This window comes from Convolutriloba macropyga, chromosome 3 (assembly GCF_964194025.1).
Source record: "Convolutriloba macropyga chromosome 3, txConMacr16.3, whole genome shotgun sequence".
Taxonomy (NCBI): Eukaryota; Metazoa; Xenacoelomorpha; order Acoela; family Convolutidae; genus Convolutriloba; species Convolutriloba macropyga.
The window spans coordinates 41,459,876-41,480,046 of record NC_134470.1 but is presented as its reverse complement, the minus strand read 5'-3'; the positions used below and the strand labels follow the sequence as shown (position 1 = coordinate 41,480,046).

The 20,171-nt window shown below is 33.0% G+C and overlaps 1 protein-coding gene across 2 annotated transcripts in view; it reads right to left on the bottom strand.

The window, feature by feature from the left end:
* Nucleotides 1–20,171, bottom strand: part of LOC142336209 (pyruvate dehydrogenase [acetyl-transferring]-phosphatase 2, mitochondrial-like) — a 107,115-nt gene that overhangs the window by 38,249 nt on the left and 48,695 nt on the right. The window contains exons 2-3 of one of the 2 annotated variants that reach the window (XM_075384869.1): nt 6,403–6,719; nt 3,164–3,378 (exon numbers count right to left, since the gene is read on the bottom strand). In XM_075384869.1, coding sequence (XP_075240984.1) covers nt 3,164–3,378; nt 6,403–6,716 — 529 coding nt within the window. In that variant the 5' untranslated portion in view covers nt 6,717–6,719. Of the gene's footprint in view, nt 1–3,163; nt 3,379–6,402; nt 6,957–20,171 lie in introns of those variants that run through there. The other variant, XM_075384870.1, reaches the window with a different exon arrangement.

Below are 20,171 nucleotides of genomic sequence, written 5' to 3'. Positions count from 1 at the left end.
CCGACGTCCTTATCTCTCTTTAATGCCCATTCTAAAGCAGATTCCTTGCCTTTGTCTTTCAAAATTTTCTCAACAACTCCCTTTCGAGCCCCTAACCCAAATGAAGTAAATGTCCTTTGGGCAACTCTTGAATTTCGTAAGTCATGTGCTTCCCAGCCAGTAACTAGGGAGACTCCCAATGACATTGTTAAAACAACATGAGCACAGAGTGATGGCTGACATAAAACACTAGACTTATTTGATATATAGAACCAAATGTCACTCGGCAGCTCACTAGCTTTAGGACCACGTCTAACTAATTCCATGAAATACTGGGGTGTTCCTACAACATTATCAAATGCAATGGACGTCGTGTAGCTCCCACAAAGGAGAAACAGTTTTTCTCCTACAATTGTCTTTGATATACTATCACTCCCACCTATTTCTATATATGATCGTGTCCACCAGGGACCAAACTGTATCATTGCATCTCTCCTATTACAATCTAGGTCAGAGGGAACTTCTCCATTTAGAATTCCTTCAATATTAAATGTCCAGCCGACTGAGCCATACAAACATTCATAAGCTGATACCTTAGCATATATGCGTGATTCATCATGATAAGCCGGCATATTAGCGATAAAATTTTCAACTTGATTTATATCAGCAAGCGCTTCTACTTCTTTACAAAAATCTTCCTTTATCCCGACTATTTCTTCATTTCGAATCTCTAACGGCAACTTCGGCCAACCGTTTTCACCTACTATTGACCCCCTCCCCTCTTCAACTAACTTAGCCCTTAATTGATGCCAACTCTTCAACCCAGATCCGTCAACCCATGGAACTTCCTTCCACCCAAGTTCTATTAACTTACCCCTCTTTAGATACTCCTCCTTAAACTTACGTACATCCCCCAATAGATCACTTCTTTGCCGGGTACGCCTAAACAAGGCCATATTAAAGATTGTATCAAATGAAAACAAAAACTTTAAAACTATAAAAACAACGAACCTTTCTGGATGTGTCGATAGAATATTGGACACCTTTAACCCAGTTAATTGTCGAGCCAAAATACTTCACTGAAATAATAATTCTAAACTCGACAAATAATAAAACCAAAAAACCCTTTCCAAATAAAACCGAGCAAACACAATTTAAAAGAATCTACCCCCCCCCCCCTTCCCCCAACAAATGTGTACCAAAAATCCGTGACCGCTAGCAGTCAATCGAAGTATTAAATATTCAACTGAAATTCAAATCCTTGATTCACAATCACCGTTCCCATTAAAATTTCCCCCATTTCTGTCAGTCCATTTCCTCCTGATCCCACAAAATCTAATCAAAAAAGACATTTGGGAACCACTTCAATTAACTCTAACCACATTTCCCAAAAAAATTGCATTAGTTCATCTCAAATCTAATCTTCACTGACGTTACAACTAATGCTAATGGACTTCTCTGGGCGTCCTAATCACACTAAGAACGAGATTGCCAATGCAGCTACGCAAGGAATAATAGCAAAACTAATCCCCTGGGCTCCAGATGCCTCCACCCATTCACCGCATACAGAAAGACGAAAGGGGACAAAGCTCACATTTCTATCCCCAACGACAGAAGTTGTACTGTACTGGCAACAAATTGCCACAGAATCATTCCGAGGAATCCTCTCACAAGCAAAACTGACACAAAAGTGCACATAACAAAGCCACACAACTGAACATTTTCGATCTAGAAAAACTTGACACAACTTAAAACCAGAACTCAAACTCACATGTTAATGGGTTTTCCAACCCATGCTAAACGCTTTTCTAGATGGCCGCAGTATCGAGCATGAAGACTCAGACTCAAATAAAACTTATAACATACCCGGCAGATTGCCGGAAAATAGCCGCCATTGATTCCAATAAGCATGATTGGGATTGAAATAACAGAAGATATTGAAAAAAAAAAAGATTTTTGTACAAAAACATTTTTAAGTCCAATTTATTTTGATGGCATTTCGTAGTTGAACATACTTCTGTTTCTTAGAGAGAGGCTACAGGGGCTACTATCAATAACAATAAGCATTAGAGAGAGGTAACTAATATTTATAGGAACGACGTTCAAATAGCGGGCATCTAAAATTGGGCTTTATGGGTTTATCCCGTTTCTATTTCTGACTTCAATTTTTTATACTGACTCTGTTCATTTTGAATTGCTTTGCTGAGCAACTGATGTTTAAAATCACTTTTAGCAGAATGAGAGCAGAGAGAAACTAGCCTAGAGAAGTCAAAAAGATTTCACGCAAAATGTTGAAAAGGCGGCAAAATGAGGTAAAGCGAAACATTTTTTTATTCGACGAAGTAAAAAAAACATAGCAGGACAAGTCCTGACGTACAATTCAAAGAATTTTCATTGACTAAACAGAAAACTAGACAAAGAACGGACTATGAATGGATTACGAAAACCATTTAGAAAAAAATCCAATCCAAAAAATCGAAAAAACTGTAAAAATCAAAGTTAAATTGCCGCATGTGAACAAAAAACCACTAGCGAGAAAGCGAAACTTTGTTCAAACCCCGTTTTCTCACTCTACTTGAAATTTAGAGCGAAAAAATTTCACGCCGCAAAACCACTCGCTTTTTCGCTCCACTTCCTGTTTCGGCGTGACCAAAATCACTACTCCAATTTGACTTCAAAAATCATGAAAATGTGTGAACAGATCTTAAAAAAAAAAAGACAGCGCCCCAATACAATCCAAATTCTTTGAATTGTAAAAAAATAGGAGCGCTATAATAGCCGGCTGAGAAGATGAGGGCGGCTATTAAAAATATTCACTATCTATTAATAGAATGAACTCAATTCTGATTGGACAAAAATGTAAATAAAAAGTATAAATACGAAATGCATAACACGAATTATTCATTCATTCTTCAATTGATTCTTGTAAAACTTAGTGCTATTTTCCATCCTCAGAACTTGCGAAATTTTCTCATCTTAGCAGAATACCGGACGCTTGCGAACCTAAACACTTAAGAAAATATTTGAAAAGGAAACATAAAAACTGCACACGGAACCTAAACATTAGTAGGAAACTCCTATTAGAATAGCTCTGCAGAGAGTTACCATAATAGCCTCAGCTATGGCTTTGTGCGGCTATTAAAAGAGATGTTGAAAGGGGACAAAGAACAGCATTTTGACTAACATAAGTTCTCGATATCAGGGAATGTCCTATTGAGAGCTGATGCGTTGTATTGTGAGAGAATTGCAGATGATAAGTAATGGAGTAGCCTCCCCTTCACAGCCTGCGCACACTTGTAGCCCGCATGACCATCCACTACTCCCACACATAATATGCCATCATCAGTCTTCTCCTGATTGGCGGGAATTATTCCCAGAAAACGTCTGTCTTCTGTTGGGCTAAAATGCAATAACATTTCCTTCTAACAAAGTAATTGCCAAAACTCCGTGCCCATAACGCAGTTTTAACGATAAAACATCTAGCAACTTACATACCGAGCACTTTCCAGAGCATAGGAGGACACCTTTTTAATGCATCATATATTTTCGAAACCATCGCCTAACTATTTAGTAAAAACATAGCCGGCAGATTGCAGGAATAGCTGCAAAATAGACTTGCGTGCCGTAGAATACAGTTAGGAACAGATACAGAAATGAGTTAAAAGATAAATCTTTTCCGTTTGTTCCCCCTGTCAATTGTAGCTTGAGTTTGCCAGGGGACACTAGCTGACGCAATAACTTATACGCCACAACAGAAGGCAGCACAGCAGCTTATGGAGAGGATCCTGCACAGCCCTTACGTGGCAAAATTATAGGACCCATAGCAAAACGTCTACATTTGGTCAACAATTATTGCTTCATTTTCCAAACAGTTCTGATAGATACACATTCAGTAAGAACACGTCAGCGTGGTGACCAATGCATCCAGCACAGATCTGATCAACAAGAAAGACGCTATATATATATATATATATATATATACATATATATATATATATATATATATATATACATATATATATATATATATATATATATATATATATGTATATATATATATATATATATATATATATATATATATATATATATATATAAACTCAAATTGAACTTCGAAAAAATTCTATCTTCAACGTCAAAAATAAAAAATATATTTTTTTTGCAAATTTTGATGCCGAAAATGAAATCTGGCACTCTACATTGTAGGGTGCCTGATTTCATGTTATCAAGGAAAATTTATCAAGGTACAATTTGGCATGATTCAACGGGTACCATGAGAATAAAATATTTCAGTTTATGGATTTCATTTTCGAAAGCAACGGCGATACAAAATTCAATTCCAATTGGCTCTGCTTAATAATGTAATTAAGTATTCTCGATCTACGGTACTTTCTTTTGAAGGAATTTTGTAGAGCTTGGACTAATGCTTCTGGTATTGCGGTTAAAATCAACTTTCTTGAACAGTCGGCTCTTCGATTTTGAGCACATATCTAACACATACCCTTAAACTACGCAACGAAAACTTGACCAAATCGTACAAACATAATTGCATAGCAGTCATGATTTTGTTAAGTTTCAACTGATGGTCAACATTTGGTCGACATTTCGAAAAATATTAGCCAGACTTTTTTTCTTTGAAATATAGCTAAATCGAAGAGTTTTGACAGATTAGTTCCGCCATCAACTAAGATACCACAGTGAATCACAGGTTTTACGTAATAATTATAACAAATCAGAAATACTGACTGAAACTAAATGTCGCATATTTTGGGAGCAAAATTACAAAATGACCTTTTCAACTTGAAATTAGGTTTTCAATGAAGTTAGCAACCACTACTAAGGCCATCTACGGGCGTCTAACCTTATGCCAACTTAGCGTTACCTGTTTAGCCCAGTTTAAAAACATAGCAGGACAAGTCCGGAAATACAAACTAAACAAGAATATAATAATTGCTAAAACTTTAAAACTTTCACCCTGAAGGCCAAATTTCATCCATTTCAATATACCCATCAACCCATGCACAAGCCGTGAAAAAAGCTTATTGGCCAGTAAAGATAGAGAAACTCAAAGATAGAAAAAATTGATGAATCAAAAATGAAAATTGCAGAATTTAAAACAAAGTTCTAAAATTCGCATTATTAAACTGTTCAAAACCGCTATTCTCACAGGAAATTGTCCAGTAACAGAACTGCAGGATTAAGTTTTATTGACCCGTTATGGTTGATGAGCTCATAAAATGACAAAAATTTGCGAAAAAAAAATTGAGATCGATCAAATTTTGAAATGCGGCTGGAATTTGTCATACTAATATCTCCAGAACGACTTCATTGTCACCAGAGACTATCCAGTTACTCATTTCAAGCCTAAAGAACGTTTTCCTAGTAGGTTCGACTATCTAAGCCAGCTAAGGGCGTCTAACAAAACCTAATGCCTACTGAGCGTTACCTGTTTATCCCGGTTTGAAAACTCAAAACATGGCACAATGTGTGAACCATCTTCCAAGAAAAAAACATAGCAGGACAAGTCCCGATCAACAATCCAAAGAATGGAATGAAAAAATTAGAACTATTGTACCTGACCAGCAGATCAAACAAACTAAACAAGAATATAATCATTGCTAAAAAATTTCACCCTGAAGGCCAAATTTTATACAATTTAATAAACCCATGACAAGCCTTGAAGGAGGCTTATTGGCCATTCAAGATAGAAAAACTCAAGAAATATGACACATGCTTCAAAAAATGAAAGATGCAGAATTTAAGAAAACGTTCTAAATTTCGCAATATGAAACTCAAAAAAAACCATAGAAAACAATAGAAAACCATTTTTCTCTCAGGAAAATTTCCAGTAACCGAACAAGAGGACTTAAAAATTTTCATTGGCTCGTTAAGGTTGATGAGCTCAGAAAATGACAAAGATTTGCAAACAAATTTGAGATTTGTCAAATTTATATCTCCAAAACCATTTCATTGTCACCAGAGACTATCCAGTAACCAATTGCAAGCCTAAAGAGGCATCACTGGCTCTTAAATATCCGTAAACTTGGAAAAGGAGAATAACTCTCAGAAAATTTGGAAAAAATTTCAAAATTTACTTGAAAATTGCCAAATTCGTGATATTAAAAATAAAACCATTCTATTGCTTCTAGCAACGTTGAAGTAAAATACTATACAAAAGAACCCAAAAGAATCATTGGAAAGCGTAAGGCAGGTGACCAAAATCATCACTCCAATTTCACTTCAAAAATCATGAAAATGTGTGAACAATCTTTGAAAAAAAAGAGCGCCCCAATACAATTCAAATTCTTTGTATTGTAAAGACCAAGAGAAGGCCAATAATAGCCCCATCTATCGCTTTACGGTTTTTAAACATGAAAAACCTAAGAAAACTGCTTGAATGCTTTCAAAGGTGCCAATACGCACCTATTAGCTGGCAAGTGATTTGACTCAAAGAGGGTCACATTGTTCCTGCGAAGTGGAATGGACACCTCGTGAGTAGTGTAGACTCTATTCAGGTATTTGCACTCGGAATAAATTATATGTGAAGATGAGGCAGAGGGTTCCTTGGCTGCAGTGTCTGGTGGCTTTGTTGACAATGGCCGTTTGCTGCTGAGGGTTGCTGTTCTCGGTCTGAGATGAATCGGGGATGTCAACTCTTGTACCATTAATGACGGCGATGATGACGGTGACGTCAGAAGGCAGGCCTGGTTTCGTAAATGTCTGCAGAGAGGAGCCATAGCCTTAACAAGAATTACAAAAACTCAGTCAGCTTTTCTATTTCCTTTTCACCGTTCAGGTAGGTAAGGAAATAAATGCTTGAACAAACGTCGCTTCATGAAAATAATTTTCATCTATCAAACGAACAGTTTTATAAATAGATGCTATGTCGACAGAAAACTAGTTTGTAGACACCATTCTGATTGTAGCCTGAGGGGAGATCACTGTCGACATTTCAATCTGAACATACACTATTAAGTTCAAATGTTGCACATTTAAGCAATCCTGCATTTTTTTAAAATTTCAAAATTAAAAGTTACGCCTGATAAACTTATGGACGCTCAAAATAACAGTTAAAAAAATCTTCCCGCTAATTAGATCAGATACAAATGAAGTACATACACTAATGTTCATGAATATCAATTCATTTCAAATAGTCTAAAGAATTGAAGACTGGAAAATCAACGGATAAAATTGCTACCTTTTTTGAATTAAATTATTATAAGATTAATGAAAAGTATAAAACATAGCGGGCAGATTGCCAGAAAACAGCCGCAATAGATTCGTAGATCGGCAGTCTAAAAAAAACAGTAAAGACAGACCAAAAAAATTCGACTTTTCATTGAAGGCTGATCTGTTATATTTTTTGATTAAAAATCTGTATAAGTTATTGCTGCCTCTATTAGCTGATCTCAAATAACCTTCATTTAGAGTGACACACACCCATTTGACCTTATCTCTTTGAATTGAAGAAAATAAAAGTCAATTTCAAAGTGAGGAAGTCATTTTTGAGAGTGAGGTAAGTCAAGTGTGACCAAAAATTTAATCACGCGCATGAACAAAAACACGCGGTCCACTAAGAGCGAAAAATGGCGTCACACATGCAATTCAGTCGAAATTGCATGAACGAATGAACAAAAAGTGGCTGTGACGTCATATGGTCGTAACAAAAATCATGAAAACGAAATAAAAAAACATAGCAGGACAAGTCCTGACGTACAATTCAAAGAATTTTCATTGACTGAACAAACAACTAGACCTAGAACGGACAATGAGTGAATTGGGAAAACCATTTCTAAAAAAATTCTAAGAAAAAGAAAATCATTGTCAAAATGCTGCTAGGGAGAACAAAAAACCACTAGTCAGATATGTAATTTTGATTCAAACAAAAAACTAGGTCCAGAATGAGCTGTGAATGGATTGGGAAAACTATTAAGAAAAAAATCCGATCCAAAAAATCGAAAAAAACAGTAAAAATCAGGGTGAAATTGTCGCATGTGAACAAATAACCACTACGGAGAAACCGAATTATTGTTCAAACACCGTTTTCTCACTCTACTTTAAAATTAGAGCGAAAAAAATTCACTACGCAAAACCACTCGCTTTTTCGCTCTATATTCTGTTTCGGCGTATGCAAAATCACCACTCCAATTTGACTTCAAAAATCATGAAAATGTGTGAACAGATCTTAAAAAAAACATAGCCGGAAGAATTCCGGAAACGACTCGAAGTGGAAATTCATTTAAATGCCATTCAACTACTCATCAGACAAAACGTGCCTCCACTAATTTAGGATTATCTTGAAACAAAACCATAAAACAAAAAAGTTAAGAAAATCAAGCCTATTAGAATATGATGAAAAAAATCTTATCATAATTTGTCGTCAATCGAGACCCCGAAAAAACAATTTCTGTCAAAATTACTACTTCATCAACACAACTAGTACCTACTAAACCCACTCATGAGAAATTTTAAAAATACCTGAAGCCAGGTCATGAAAAAATAAGCTCTTCCAAACAACTGACGAAAAAACGGGAAAAAGTTAATAAATTTTTTAAGATTACAAAAGCACAAAAACCCAAAGACAAATTCTTTTCAGCCAATAGAGGATCCCAATGATCACAAAAACAATAGGATAGTCTAATAGGATAATAGGCTAAGAAATGTATCTTAAGAACAGAAAAAATGGAAAAATTGCAAAAAATTAAGAAATATAGTTCCAATTTTCGCTATTTTTCGTCATATTTCTCAACAAAAAATTGTGTCATATCCACAAAACTGCAACTATTTGTTAACTAAAAATTTCTCAAGTAATAGGGGTCTTTTCAATACCCATTTGAGGCAGTAAAACAAAACAAAAGTAAAAAAAATCGCAAAAATTAGCTCAAAAATCAGCAAAACTAACAGGCCCGCAAAAGCATCAACAAAATCATTTAAAAATAATGTTTAAAATTACGATTTTTTGCAACACATCGGGCTGCAACCCATTCCCCTAGTTCATCGGCCATAGGTATTACGTTACGTTACCGATGTGTTTGGTGTAGTATATTACCCCAAGTACAACCAATTTTTTTAATCATACATTTAATTGGCTTTGCTATCTTGCATATTTAAGGAGCGCTAAGACTTGTACAGATACGGAACTTCTACATGTTGGCCGAAAATAACTCATGTAAAAAATTAAGCTGCATGTTGAAGGTGGGGTAAAACATGCGAGGAAGAGGAGCTACAACATGCAAAGGACAAAAGAGAAAGGAAAAAATAAGCAAGGCAAAAAAACAGGTAAGATAGAAAAAAATGATTAAAGCAAGGCAAAAAAAACAGGAAAGATAGAAAAAATTGATTAAAAGAGAAAAAGATTTAAAAGAGTCCTAATTCTGTGGTTGTACTCCATGCCATGGTTAACGCCAGTTACATTTCATCAGCTGAAGATCACAAACACACACTCTCTAACACACACACACACACACACACACCCACACGCACACACACACACACACACAAGTATGCACGCACATCCACAAACAGTCACATAGACGTATACGGCCAATTTAAGAGAACGTTCGAAAACCAAGCAAACGTTCGAAAACGAAGTGAACATCCCAAAAGCGAAAAGTGCAAAATGGTAGTTTGAATGACTAAGTGCACACGCACACACACACACACACACACACACACACACACGCATGTACGCTTACGGACATACGCACGCACACACAAGTACACATCACTAACATGCAAGCTGAAACCATTGCGCATACACATGCAAAACACTAGGCTGCGTGTTTAAGGACTGTTAAAACATGGGAAGATTGGCGCTTAAACATGTTGGTATAGCATGCATGCATTACGCTAGGCTGCGTGTTTAAGGGACGCTTAAACATGTGAAGATAGGCTCTTAAACATGGTGCCATAGCATGCATGCATTACGCTAGGCTGCATGTTCAAGGGACGCTTAAACATGTGAAGATAGGCGCCTGAACATGGTGGTATAGCATTCGAATTAGAAAAGTGAGAAAAATAAGTGAGGAAAGAAAGTGAGAAAAGACAGTGAGAAAAGAAAGTGAGAAAAGAAAGTGCGAAAAGAAAGTTAGAAAAGAAAATGAAAGTGAGAAAAAAAGTAAAAAGAAAGTGAGAAAAGAAAGTGAGAAAAAAGTGAGAAAACAAAGAGAGACAAGGAAGTGAGAAAAGAAAAATGAGAAAAGAAAGTGAGAAAAGAAAGTGAGAAAAGAAAGTGAGAAAAGAAAGTGTGAAAAGAAAGTGAGAAAAGAAAGTGAGAAAAGAAAATGAGAAAAAAAAGTGAGAAAAAAAGTGAGAAAAAAGTGAGAAAACAAAGAGAGAAAAGAAAAATGAGAAAAGAAAGTGAGAAAAGAAAGTGAGAAAGGAAAGTGAGAAAAAAAAGTGAGAAAAGAAAGTGAGAACAGAAAGAGAAAAGAAAGAGAGAAAGAAAGTGAGAAAAGAAAGTGAGAAAAGAAAGTGAGAACAGAAAGAGAAAAGAAATAGAGAAAGAAAGTGAGGAAAGAAAGTGAGAAAAGAAAGTGAGAAAAGCAAGTAAGAAAAGAAAGTGAGGAAAGAAAGTGAGAAAAGAAAGTGAGAAAAGAAAGTGAGAAAGAAAGTGAGAAAAGAAAGTGAGAAAAGAAAATGAGAAAAAAAGTGAGAAAAAAAGTGAGAAAAAAGTGAGGAAAGTGAGAAAAGAAAGTGAGAAAAGAAAGTGAGAACAGAAAGAGAAAAGAAAGAGAGAAAGAAAGTGAGAAAAGAAAGTGAGAAAAGAAAGTGAGAAAAGAAAGTGAGAAAAGAAAGTAAGAAAAGAAAGTGAGAAAAGAAAGTGAGAAAAAAAGTGAGAAAAGAAAGTGAGAAAAGAAAGTGCGAAAAGAAAATGAGAAAAAAAAGTGAGAAAAAAAAGTGAGAAAAAAGTGAGAAAACAAAGAGAGACAAGGAAGTGAGAAAAGAAAGTGAGAAAGGAAAGTGAGAAAAGAAAGTGAGAAAAGAAAGTGAGAACAGAAAGAGAAAAGAAAGAGAGAAAGAAAGTGAGAAAAGAAAGTGAGAAAAGAAAGTGAGAACAGAAAGAGAGAAAGAAAGTGAGAAAAGAAAGTGAGAAAAGCAAGTAAGAAAAGAAAGTGAGGAAAGAAAGTGAGAAAAGAAAGTGAGAAAAGAAAGTGAGAAAAGAAACTGAGAAAAGAAAGTGAGAAAAGAAAGTGAGAAAAGAAAATGAGAAAAAAAAGTGAGAAAAAAAGTGAGAAAAAAGTGAGAAAGGAAAGTGAGAAAAGAAAGTGAGAAAAAGTGAGAACAGAAAGAGAAAAGAATGAGAGAAAGAAAGTGAGAAAAGAAAGTGAGAAAAGAAATTAAGAAAAGAAAGTGAGAAAAGTGAGAAAAAAAGTGAGAAAAGAAAGTGAGAAAAGAAAGTGAGAAAAGAAAAATGAGAAAAGAAAGTGAAAAAAGAAAGTGAGAACAGAAAGAGAAAAGAAAGAGAGAAAGAAAGTGAGAAAAGAAAGTGAGAAAAGAAAGTAAGAAAAGAAAGTGAGGAAAGAAAGTGAGAAAAGAAAGTGAGAAAAGAAAGTGAGAAAAGAAAGAGAGAAAAGAAAGTGAGAAAAGAAAGTGAGAAAAGAAAGTGAGAAAAAAAGTGAGAAAAGAAAGTGAGAAAAGAAAGTGAGAAAAGAAAATGAGAAAAAAAAAGTGAGAAAAAAAAGTGAGAAAAAAGTGAGAAAACAAAGAGACACAAGGAAGTGAGAAAAGAAAAATGAGAAAAGAAAGTGAGAAAAGAAAGTGAGAAAGGAAAGTGAGAAAAGAAAGTGAGAAAGGAAAGTGAGAAAAGAAAGTGAGAAAAGAAAGTGAGAACAGAAAGAGAAAAGAAAGAGAGAAAGAAAGTGAGAAAAGAAAGTGAGAACAGAAAGAGAGAAAGAAAGTGAGAAAAGAAAGTGAGAAAAGCAAGTAAGAAAAGAAAGTGAGGAAAGAAAGTGAGAAAAGAAAGTGAGAAAAGAAAGTGAGAAAAGAAAGTGAGAAAAGAAAGTGAGAAAAGAAAGTGAGAAAAGAAAATGAGAAAAAAAGTGGAAAAAAAGTGAGAAAAAAGTGAGAAAGGAAAGTGAGAAAAGAAAGTGAGAAAAGAAAGTGAGAACAGAAAGAGAAAAGAAAGTGAGAAAGAAAGTGAGAAAAGAAAGTGAGAAAAGAAAGTGAGAAAAGAAAGTAAGAAAAGAAAGTGAGAAAAGAAAGTGAGAAAAAAAGTGAGAAAAGAAAGTGAGAAAAGAAAGTGAGAAAAGAAAAATGAGAAAAGAAAGTGAAAAAAGAAAGTGAGAACAGAAAGAGAAAAGAAAGAGAGAAAGAAAGTGAGAAAAGAAAGTGAGAAAAGAAAGTAAGAAAAGAAAGTGAGGAAAGAAAGTGAGAAAAGAAAGTGAGAAAAGAAAGTGAGAAAAGAAAGAGAGAAAAGAAAGTGAGAAAAGAAAGTGAAAAGAAAAATGAGAATAGAAAGTGAGAAAATAAACTGAGAAAATAAAGTGAGAAAAGAAAGTGAGAAAAGAAAGTGAGAAAAGAAAGTTAGAAAAAAAGTGAGAAAATAAAGTGAGAAGAGAAATTGAGAAAAAAAAAATGAGAAAAGAAAAATGAGAAAAGAAAACGAAAAAAGAAAGTGAGAAAAGAAAGTAAGAAAAACAAGTGAGAAAAGAAAGTGAGAAAAGAAAAATGAGAAAAGAAAGGGAGAAAAGAAAGTGAGAAAAGAAAATGAGAAAAGAAAGTGAGAAAAGAAAGTGGGAAAAGAAAAATGAGAAAAGAAAGTGAGAGAAATTAAAGTAAGAAAAGAAAGTGAGAAAAGAAAGTGAGAAAAAAAGTGAGAAAAGAAAGTGAGAAAAGAAAGTGAGAAAAGAAAAATGAGAAAAGAAAGTGAGAAAGGAAAGTGAGAAAAGAAAGTGAGAAAAGAAAGTGAGAACAGAAAGAGAAAAGAATGAGAGAAAGAAAGTGAGAAAAGAAAGTGAGAAAAGAAATTAAGAAAAGAAAGTGAGAAAAGTGAGAAAAAAAGTGAGAAAAGAAAGTGAGAAAAGAAAGTGAGAAAAGAAAAATGAGAAAAGAAAGTGAAAAAAGAAAGTGAGAACAGAAAGAGAAAAGAAAGAGAGAAAGAAAGTGAGAAAAGAAAGTGAGAAAAGAAAGTAAGAAAAGAAAGTGAGGAAAGAAAGTGAGAAAAGAAAGTGAGAAAAGAAAGTGAGAAAAGAAAGAGAGAAAAGAAAGTGAGAAAAGAAAGTGAGAAAAGAAAGTGAGAAAAAAAGTGAGAAAAGAAAGTGAGAAAAGAAAGTGAGAAAAGAAAATGAGAAAAAAAAGTGAGAAAAAAAAGTGAGAAAAAAGTGAGAAAACAAAGAGACACAAGGAAGTGAGAAAAGAAAAATGAGAAAAGAAAGTGAGAAAAGAAAGTGAGAAAGGAAAGTGAGAAAAGAAAGTGAGAAAGGAAAGTGAGAAAAGAAAGTGAGAAAAGAAAGTGAGAACAGAAAGAGAAAAGAAAGAGAGAAAGAAAGTGAGAAAAGAAAGTGAGAAAAGAAAGTGAGAACAGAAAGAGAGAAAGAAAGTGAGAAAAGAAAGTGAGAAAAGCAAGTAAGAAAAGAAAGTGAGGAAAGAAAGTGAGAAAAGAAAGTGAGAAAAGAAAGTTAGAAAAAAAGTGAGAAAATAAAGTGAGAAGAGAAATTGAGAAAAAAAAATGAGAAAAGAAAAATGAGAAAAGAAAACGAAAAAAGAAAGTGAGAAAAGAAAGTAAGAAAAACAAGTGAGAAAAGAAAGTGAGAAAAGAAAAATGAGAAAAGAAAGGGAGAAAAGAAAGTGAGAAAAGAAAATGAGAAAAGAAAGTGAGAAAAGAAAGTGGGAAAAGAAAAATGAGAAAAGAAAGTGAGAGAAATTAAAGTAAGAAAAGAAAGTGAGAAAAGAAAGTGAGAAAAAAAGTGAGAAAAGAAAGTGAGAAAAGAAAGTGAGAAAAGAAAAATGAGAAAAGAAAGTGAAAAAAGAAAGTGAGAACAGAAAGAGAAAAGAAAGTGAGGAAAGAAAGTGAGAAAAGAAAGTGAGAAAAGAAAGTGAGAAAAGAAAGAGAGAAAAGAAAGTGAGAAAAGAAAGTGAGAAAAGGAAAATGAGAATAGAAAGTGAGAAAAGAAACTGAGAAAATAAAGTGAGAAAAGAAAGTGAGAAAAGAAAGTGAGAAAAGAAAGTTAGAAAAAAAGTGAGAAAAGAAAGTGAGAAGAGAAAGTGAGAAAAAAAATGAGAAAAGAAAATGAAAAAAGAAAGTGAGAAAAGAAAGTAAGAAAAACAAGTGAGAAAAGAAAGTGAGAAAAGAAAAATGAGAAAAGAAAGGGAGAAAAGAAAGTGAGAAAAGAAAGTGAGAAAAGAAAGTGAGAAAAGAAAGTGAGAAAAGAAAGTGAGAAAAGAAAGTGGGAAAAGAAATATGAGAAAAGAAAGTGAGAGAAAATAAAGTAAGAACAGAAAGTGAGAAAAGAAAGTGAGAAAAGAAAGTGAGAAAAAAGTGAAAACAACGTGAGAAAAGAAAGTGAGAAAAAAGAGTGGGAAAACAAAGTGAGAAAAGAAGGTGAGAAAAGAAAGTTAGAACAGAATGTGAGAAAAGAAAGTGAGAAAAGAAGCGGAAAAAGAAAGTGAGAAAACAACTTGAGAAAAGAAAGTGAGCAAAGAAAGTGAGAAAAGAAACTGAGAAAAGAAAGTGAGAAAAGAAAGTGAGAAAAGAAAGTGAGAAAAGAAAGTGAGAAAAGAAAGTGAGAAAAAGAAAGTGAGAAAACAACTTGAGAAAAGAAAGTGAGCAAAGAAAGTGAGAAAAGAAACTGAGAAAAGAAAGTGAGAAAAGAAAGTGAGAAAAGACAGTGAGAAAAAAAGTGAGAAAAGAAAGTGAGAAAAATGAGAAAAGAAAATGAGAAAAGAAAGTGAGAAAAGAAACTAAGAAAAGCAAGTGAGAAAAGAAAGTGAGAAAAGAAAAATGAGAAAAGAAAGTGAGAAAAGAAAGTGAGAAAAGAAAGTGAGAAAAGAAAGTGAGAAAAGAAAGTGAGAAAAGAAACTGAGAAAGTGAGAAAAAAAGTGAGAAAAGAAAGTGAGAAAAGAAAGTGAGAAAAGAAAGTGAGAAAAAAAAGTGAGAAAAGAAAGTGAGAAAAAAAGTGAGAAAAGAAAGTGAGAAGAGAAAGTGAGAAAAATGAGAAAAGAAAATGAGAAAAGAAAGTGAGAAAAGAAACTAAGAAAAGCAAGTGAGAAAAGAAAGTGAGAAAAGAAAGTGAGAACAGAAAGAGAAAAGAAAGAGAGAAAGAAAGTGAGAAAAGAAAGTGAGAAAAGAAAGTGAGAAAAGAAAGTAAGAAAAGAAAGTGAGAAAAGAAAGTGAGAAAAAAAGTGAGAAAAGAAAGTGAGAAAAGAAAGTGAGAAAAGAAAATGAGAAAAAAAAGTGAGAAAAAAAGTGAGAAAAAAGTGAGAAAACAAAGAGAGACAAGGAAGTGAGAAAAAAAAATGAGAAAAGAAAGTGAGAAAAGAAAGTGAGAAAAGAAAGTGAGAAAAGAAAGTGAGAAAAGAAAGTGAGAAAAGAAACTGAGAAAGTGAGAAAAAAAGTGAGAAAAGAAAGTGAGAAAAGAAAGTGAGAAAAGAAAGTGAGAAAAAAAAGTGAGAAAAGAAAGTGAGAAAAAAAGTGAGAAAAGAAAGTGAGAAGAGAAAGTGAGAAAAATGAGAAAAGAAAATGAGAAAAGAAAGTGAGAAAAGAAACTAAGAAAAGCAAGTGAGAAAAGAAAGTGAGAAAAGAAAGTGAGAACAGAAAGAGAAAAGAAAGAGAGAAAGAAAGTGAGAAAAGAAAGTGAGAAAAGAAAGTGAGAAAAGAAAGTAAGAAAAGAAAGTGAGAAAAGAAAGTGAGAAAAAAAGTGAGAAAAGAAAGTGAGAAAAGTGAGAAAAGAAAATGAGAAAAAAAAGTGAGAAAAAAAGTGAGAAAAAAGTGAGAAAACAAAGAGAGACAAGGAAGTGAGAAAAGAAAAATGAGAAAAGAAAGTGAGCAAAGAAAGTGAGAAAGGAAGGTGAGAAAAGAAAGTGAGAAAAGAAAGTGAGAACAGAAAGAGAAAAGAAAGAAAGAAAGTGAGAAAATAAAGTGAGAAAAGAAAGTGAGAAAAGAAAGTGAGAACAGAAAGAGAGAAAGAAAGTGAGAAAAGAAAGTGAGAAAAGCAAGTAAGAAAAGAAAGTGAGGAAAGAAAGTGAGAAAAGAAGGTGAGAAAAGAAAGTGAGGAAAGAAAGTGAGAAAAGAAAGAGAGAAAAGAAAGTGAGAAAAGAAAGTGAGAAAAGAAAGTGAGAAAAGAAAGTGAGAAAAGAAAGTAAGAAAAGAAAGTGAGGAAAGAAAGTGAGAAAAGAAAGTGAGAAAAGAAAGTGAGAAAAGAAAAATGAGAAAAGAAAGTGAGAACAGAAAGAGAAAAGAAAGAGAGAAAGAAAGTGAGAAAAGAAAGTGAGAAAAGAAAGTAAGAAAAGAAAGTGAGGAAAGAAAGTGAGAAAAGAAAGTGAGAAAGTGAGAAAAAAAGTGAGAAAAGAAAGTGAGAAAAGAAAGTGAGAAAAGAAAGTGAGAAAAAAAAGTGAGAAAAGAAAGTGAGAAAAAAAGTGAGAAAAGAAAGTGAGAAGAGAAAGTGAGAAAAATGAGAAAAGAAAATGAGAAAAGAAAGTGAGAAAAGAAACTAAGAAAAGAAAGTGAGAAAAGAAAGTGAGAAAAAAAGTGAGAAAAGCAAGTGAGAAAAGAAAGTGAGAAAAGAAAGTGAGAACAGAAAGAGAAAAGAAAGAGAGAAAGAAAGTGAGAAAAGAAAGTGAGAAAAGAAAGTGAGAAAAGAAAGTAAGAAAAGAAAGTGAGAAAAGAAAGTGAGAAAAAAAGTGAGAAAAGAAAGTGAGAAAAGAAAGTGAGAAAAGAAAATGAGAAAAAAAAGTGAGAAAAAAAGTGAGAAAAAAGTGAGAAAACAAAGAGAGACAAGGAAGTGAGAAAAAAAAATGAGAAAAGAAAGTGAGAAAAGAAAGTGAGAAAAGAAAGTGAGAAAAGAAAGTGAGAAAAGAAAGTGAGAAAAGAAACTGAGAAAGTGAGAAAAAAAGTGAGAAAAGAAAGTGAGAAAAGAAAGTGAGAAAAGAAAGTGAGAAAAAAAAGTGAGAAAAGAAAGTGAGAAAAAAAGTGAGAAAAGAAAGTGAGAAGAGAAAGTGAGAAAAATGAGAAAAGAAAATGAGAAAAGAAAGTGAGAAAAGAAACTAAGAAAAGCAAGTGAGAAAAGAAAGTGAGAACAGAAAGAGAAAAGAAAGAGAGAAAGAAAGTGAGAAAAGAAAGTGAGAAAAGAAAGTGAGAAAAGAAAGTAAGAAAAGAAAGTGAGAAAAGAAAGTGAGAAAAAAAGTGAGAAAAGAAAGTGAGAAAAGTGAGAAAAGAAAATGAGAAAAAAAAGTGAGAAAAAAAGTGAGAAAAAAGTGAGAAAACAAAGAGAGACAAGGAAGTGAGAAAAGAAAAATGAGAAAAGAAAGTGAGCAAAGAAAGTGAGAAAGGAAGGTGAGAAAAGAAAGTGAGAAAAGAAAGTGAGAACAGAAAGAGAAAAGAAAGAAAGAAAGTGAGAAAATAAAGTGAGAAAAGAAAGTGAGAAAAGAAAGTGAGAACAGAAAGAGAGAAAGAAAGTGAGAAAAGAAAGTGAGAAAAGCAAGTAAGAAAAGAAAGTGAGGAAAGAAAGTGAGAAAAGAAGGTGAGAAAAGAAAGTGAGGAAAGAAAGTGAGAAAAGAAAGAGAGAAAAGAAAGTGAGAAAAGAAAGTGAGAAAAGAAAGTGAGAAAAGAAAGTGAGAAAAGAAAGTAAGAAAAGAAAGTGAGGAAAGAAAGTGAGAAAAGAAAGTGAGAAAAGAAAGTGAGAAAAGAAAAATGAGAAAAGAAAGTGAAAAAAGAAAGTGAGAACAGAAAGAGAAAAGAAAGAGAGAAAGAAAGTGAGAAAAGAAAGTGAGAAAAGAAAGTAAGAAAAGAAAGTGAGGAAAGAAAGTGAGAAAAGAAAGTGAGAAAAGAAAGAGAGAAAAGAAAGTGAGAAAAGAAAGTGAGAAAAGAAAAATGGAAATAGAAAGTGAGAAAAGAAACTGAGAAAAGAAAGTGAGAAAAGAAAGTGAGAAAAGAAAGTGAGAAAAGAAAGTTAGAAAAAAAGTGAGAAAAGAAAGTGAGAAGAGAAAGTGAGAAAAAAATGAGAAAAGAAAAATGAGAAAAGAAAATGAAAAAAGAAAGTGAGAAAAGAAAGTAAGAAAAACAAGTGAGAAAAGAAAGTGAGAAAAGAAAAATGAGAAAAAAAGTGAGAAAAAAGTGAGAAAGGAAAGTGAGAAAAGAAAGTGAGAAAAGAAAGTGAGAACAGAAAGAGAAAAGAAAGAGAGAAAGAAAGTGAGAAAAGAAAGTGAGAAAAGAAAGTGAGAAAAGAAAGTAAGAAAAGAAAGTGAGAAAAGAAAGTGAGAAAAAAAGTGAGAAAAGAAAGTGAGAAAAGAAAGTGAGAAAAGAAAAATGAGAAAAGAAAGTGAAAAAAGAAAGTGAGAACAGAAAGAGAAAAGAAAGAAAGAAAGTGAGAAAAGAAAGTGAGAAAAGAAAGTAAGAAAAGAAAGTGAGGAAAGAAAGTGAGAAAAGAAAGTGAGAAAAGAAAGTAAGAAAAGAAAGTGAGAAAAGAAAGAGAGAAAAGAAAGTGAGAAAAGAAAGTGAGAAAAGAAAAATGAGAATAGAAAGTGAGAAAAGAAACTGAGAAAAGAAAGTGAGAAAAAAAAGTGAGAAAGTGAGAAAAGAAGGTGAGAAAAGAAAGTGAGAAAAGAAAGTGAGAAAAGAAAGTGAGAAAAGAAAGTGAGAAAAAAAGTGAAAAAAGAAAGTGAGAACAGAAAGAGAAAAGAAAGAAAGAAAGTGAGAAAAGAAAGTGAGAAAAGAAAGTAAGAAAAGAAAGTGAGGAAAGAAAGTGAGAAAAGAAAGTGAGAAAAGAAAGTAAGAAAAGAAAGTGAGAAAAGAAAGAGAGAAAAGAAAGTGAGAAAAGAAAGTGAGAAAAGAAAAATGAGAATAGAAAGTGAGAAAAGAAACTGAGAAAAGAAAGTGAGAAAAAAAAGTGAGAAAGTGAGAAAAGAAGGTGAGAAAAGAAAGTGAGAAAAGAAAGTAAGAAAAGAAAGTGAGAAAAGAAAGTGAGAAAAAAAGTGAGAAAAGAAAGTGAGAAAAGAAAGTGAGAAAAGAAAAATGAGAAAAGAAAGTGAAAAAAGAAAGTGAGAACAGAAAGAGAAAAGAAAGAAAGAAAGTGAGAAAAGAAAGTGAGAAAAGAAAGTAAGAAAAGAAAGTGAGGAAAGAAAGTGAGAAAAGAAAGTGAGAAAAGAAAGTAAGAAAAGAAAGTGAGAAAAGAAAGAGAGAAAAGAAAGTGAGAAAAGAAAGTGAGAAAAGAAAAATGAGAATAGAAAGTGAGAAAAGAAACTGAGAAAAGAAAGTGAGAAAAGAAAGTGAGAAAAGAAAGTGAGAAAAGAAAGTGAGAAAAGAAAGTTAGAAAAAAAGTGAGAAAAGAAAGTGAGAAGAGAAAGTGAGAAAAAAAATGAGAAAAGAAAAATGAGAAAAGAAAATGAAAAAAGAAAGTGAGAAAAGAAAGTAAGAAAAACAAGTGAGAAAAGAAAGTGAGAAAAGAAAAATGAGAAAAGAAAGGGAGAAAAGAAAGTGAGAAAAGAAAGTGGGAAAAGAAAAATGAGAAAAGAAAGTGAGAGAAAATAAAGTAAGAAAAGAAAGTGAGAAAAGAAAGTGAGAAAAGAAAGTGAGAAAAGAAAGTGAGAAAAAAGTGAAAACAACGTGAGAAAAGAAAGTGAGAAAAAAGAGTGGGAAAACAAAGTGAGAAAAGAAAGTGAGAAAAGAAAGTTAGAACAGAATGTGAGAAAGGAAAGTGAGAAAAGAAGCGGACAAAGAAAGTGAGAAAACAACTTGAGAAAAGAAAGTGAGCAAAGAAAGTGAGAAAAGAAACTGAGAAAAGAAAGTGAGAAAAGAAAGTGAGAAAAGAAAGTGAGAAAAGAAAGTGACAAAAAAAAGTGAGAAAAGAAAGTGAGAAGAGAAAGTGAGAAAAATGAGAAAAGAAAATGAGAAAAGAAAGTGAGAAAAGAAAGTAAGAAAAGCAAGTGAGAAAAGAAAGTGAGAAAAGAAAAATGAGAAAAGAAAGTGAGAAAAGAAAGTGAGAAAAGAAAGTGAGAAAAGAAAGTGAGAAAAGAAAGTGAGAAACGAAACTGAGAAA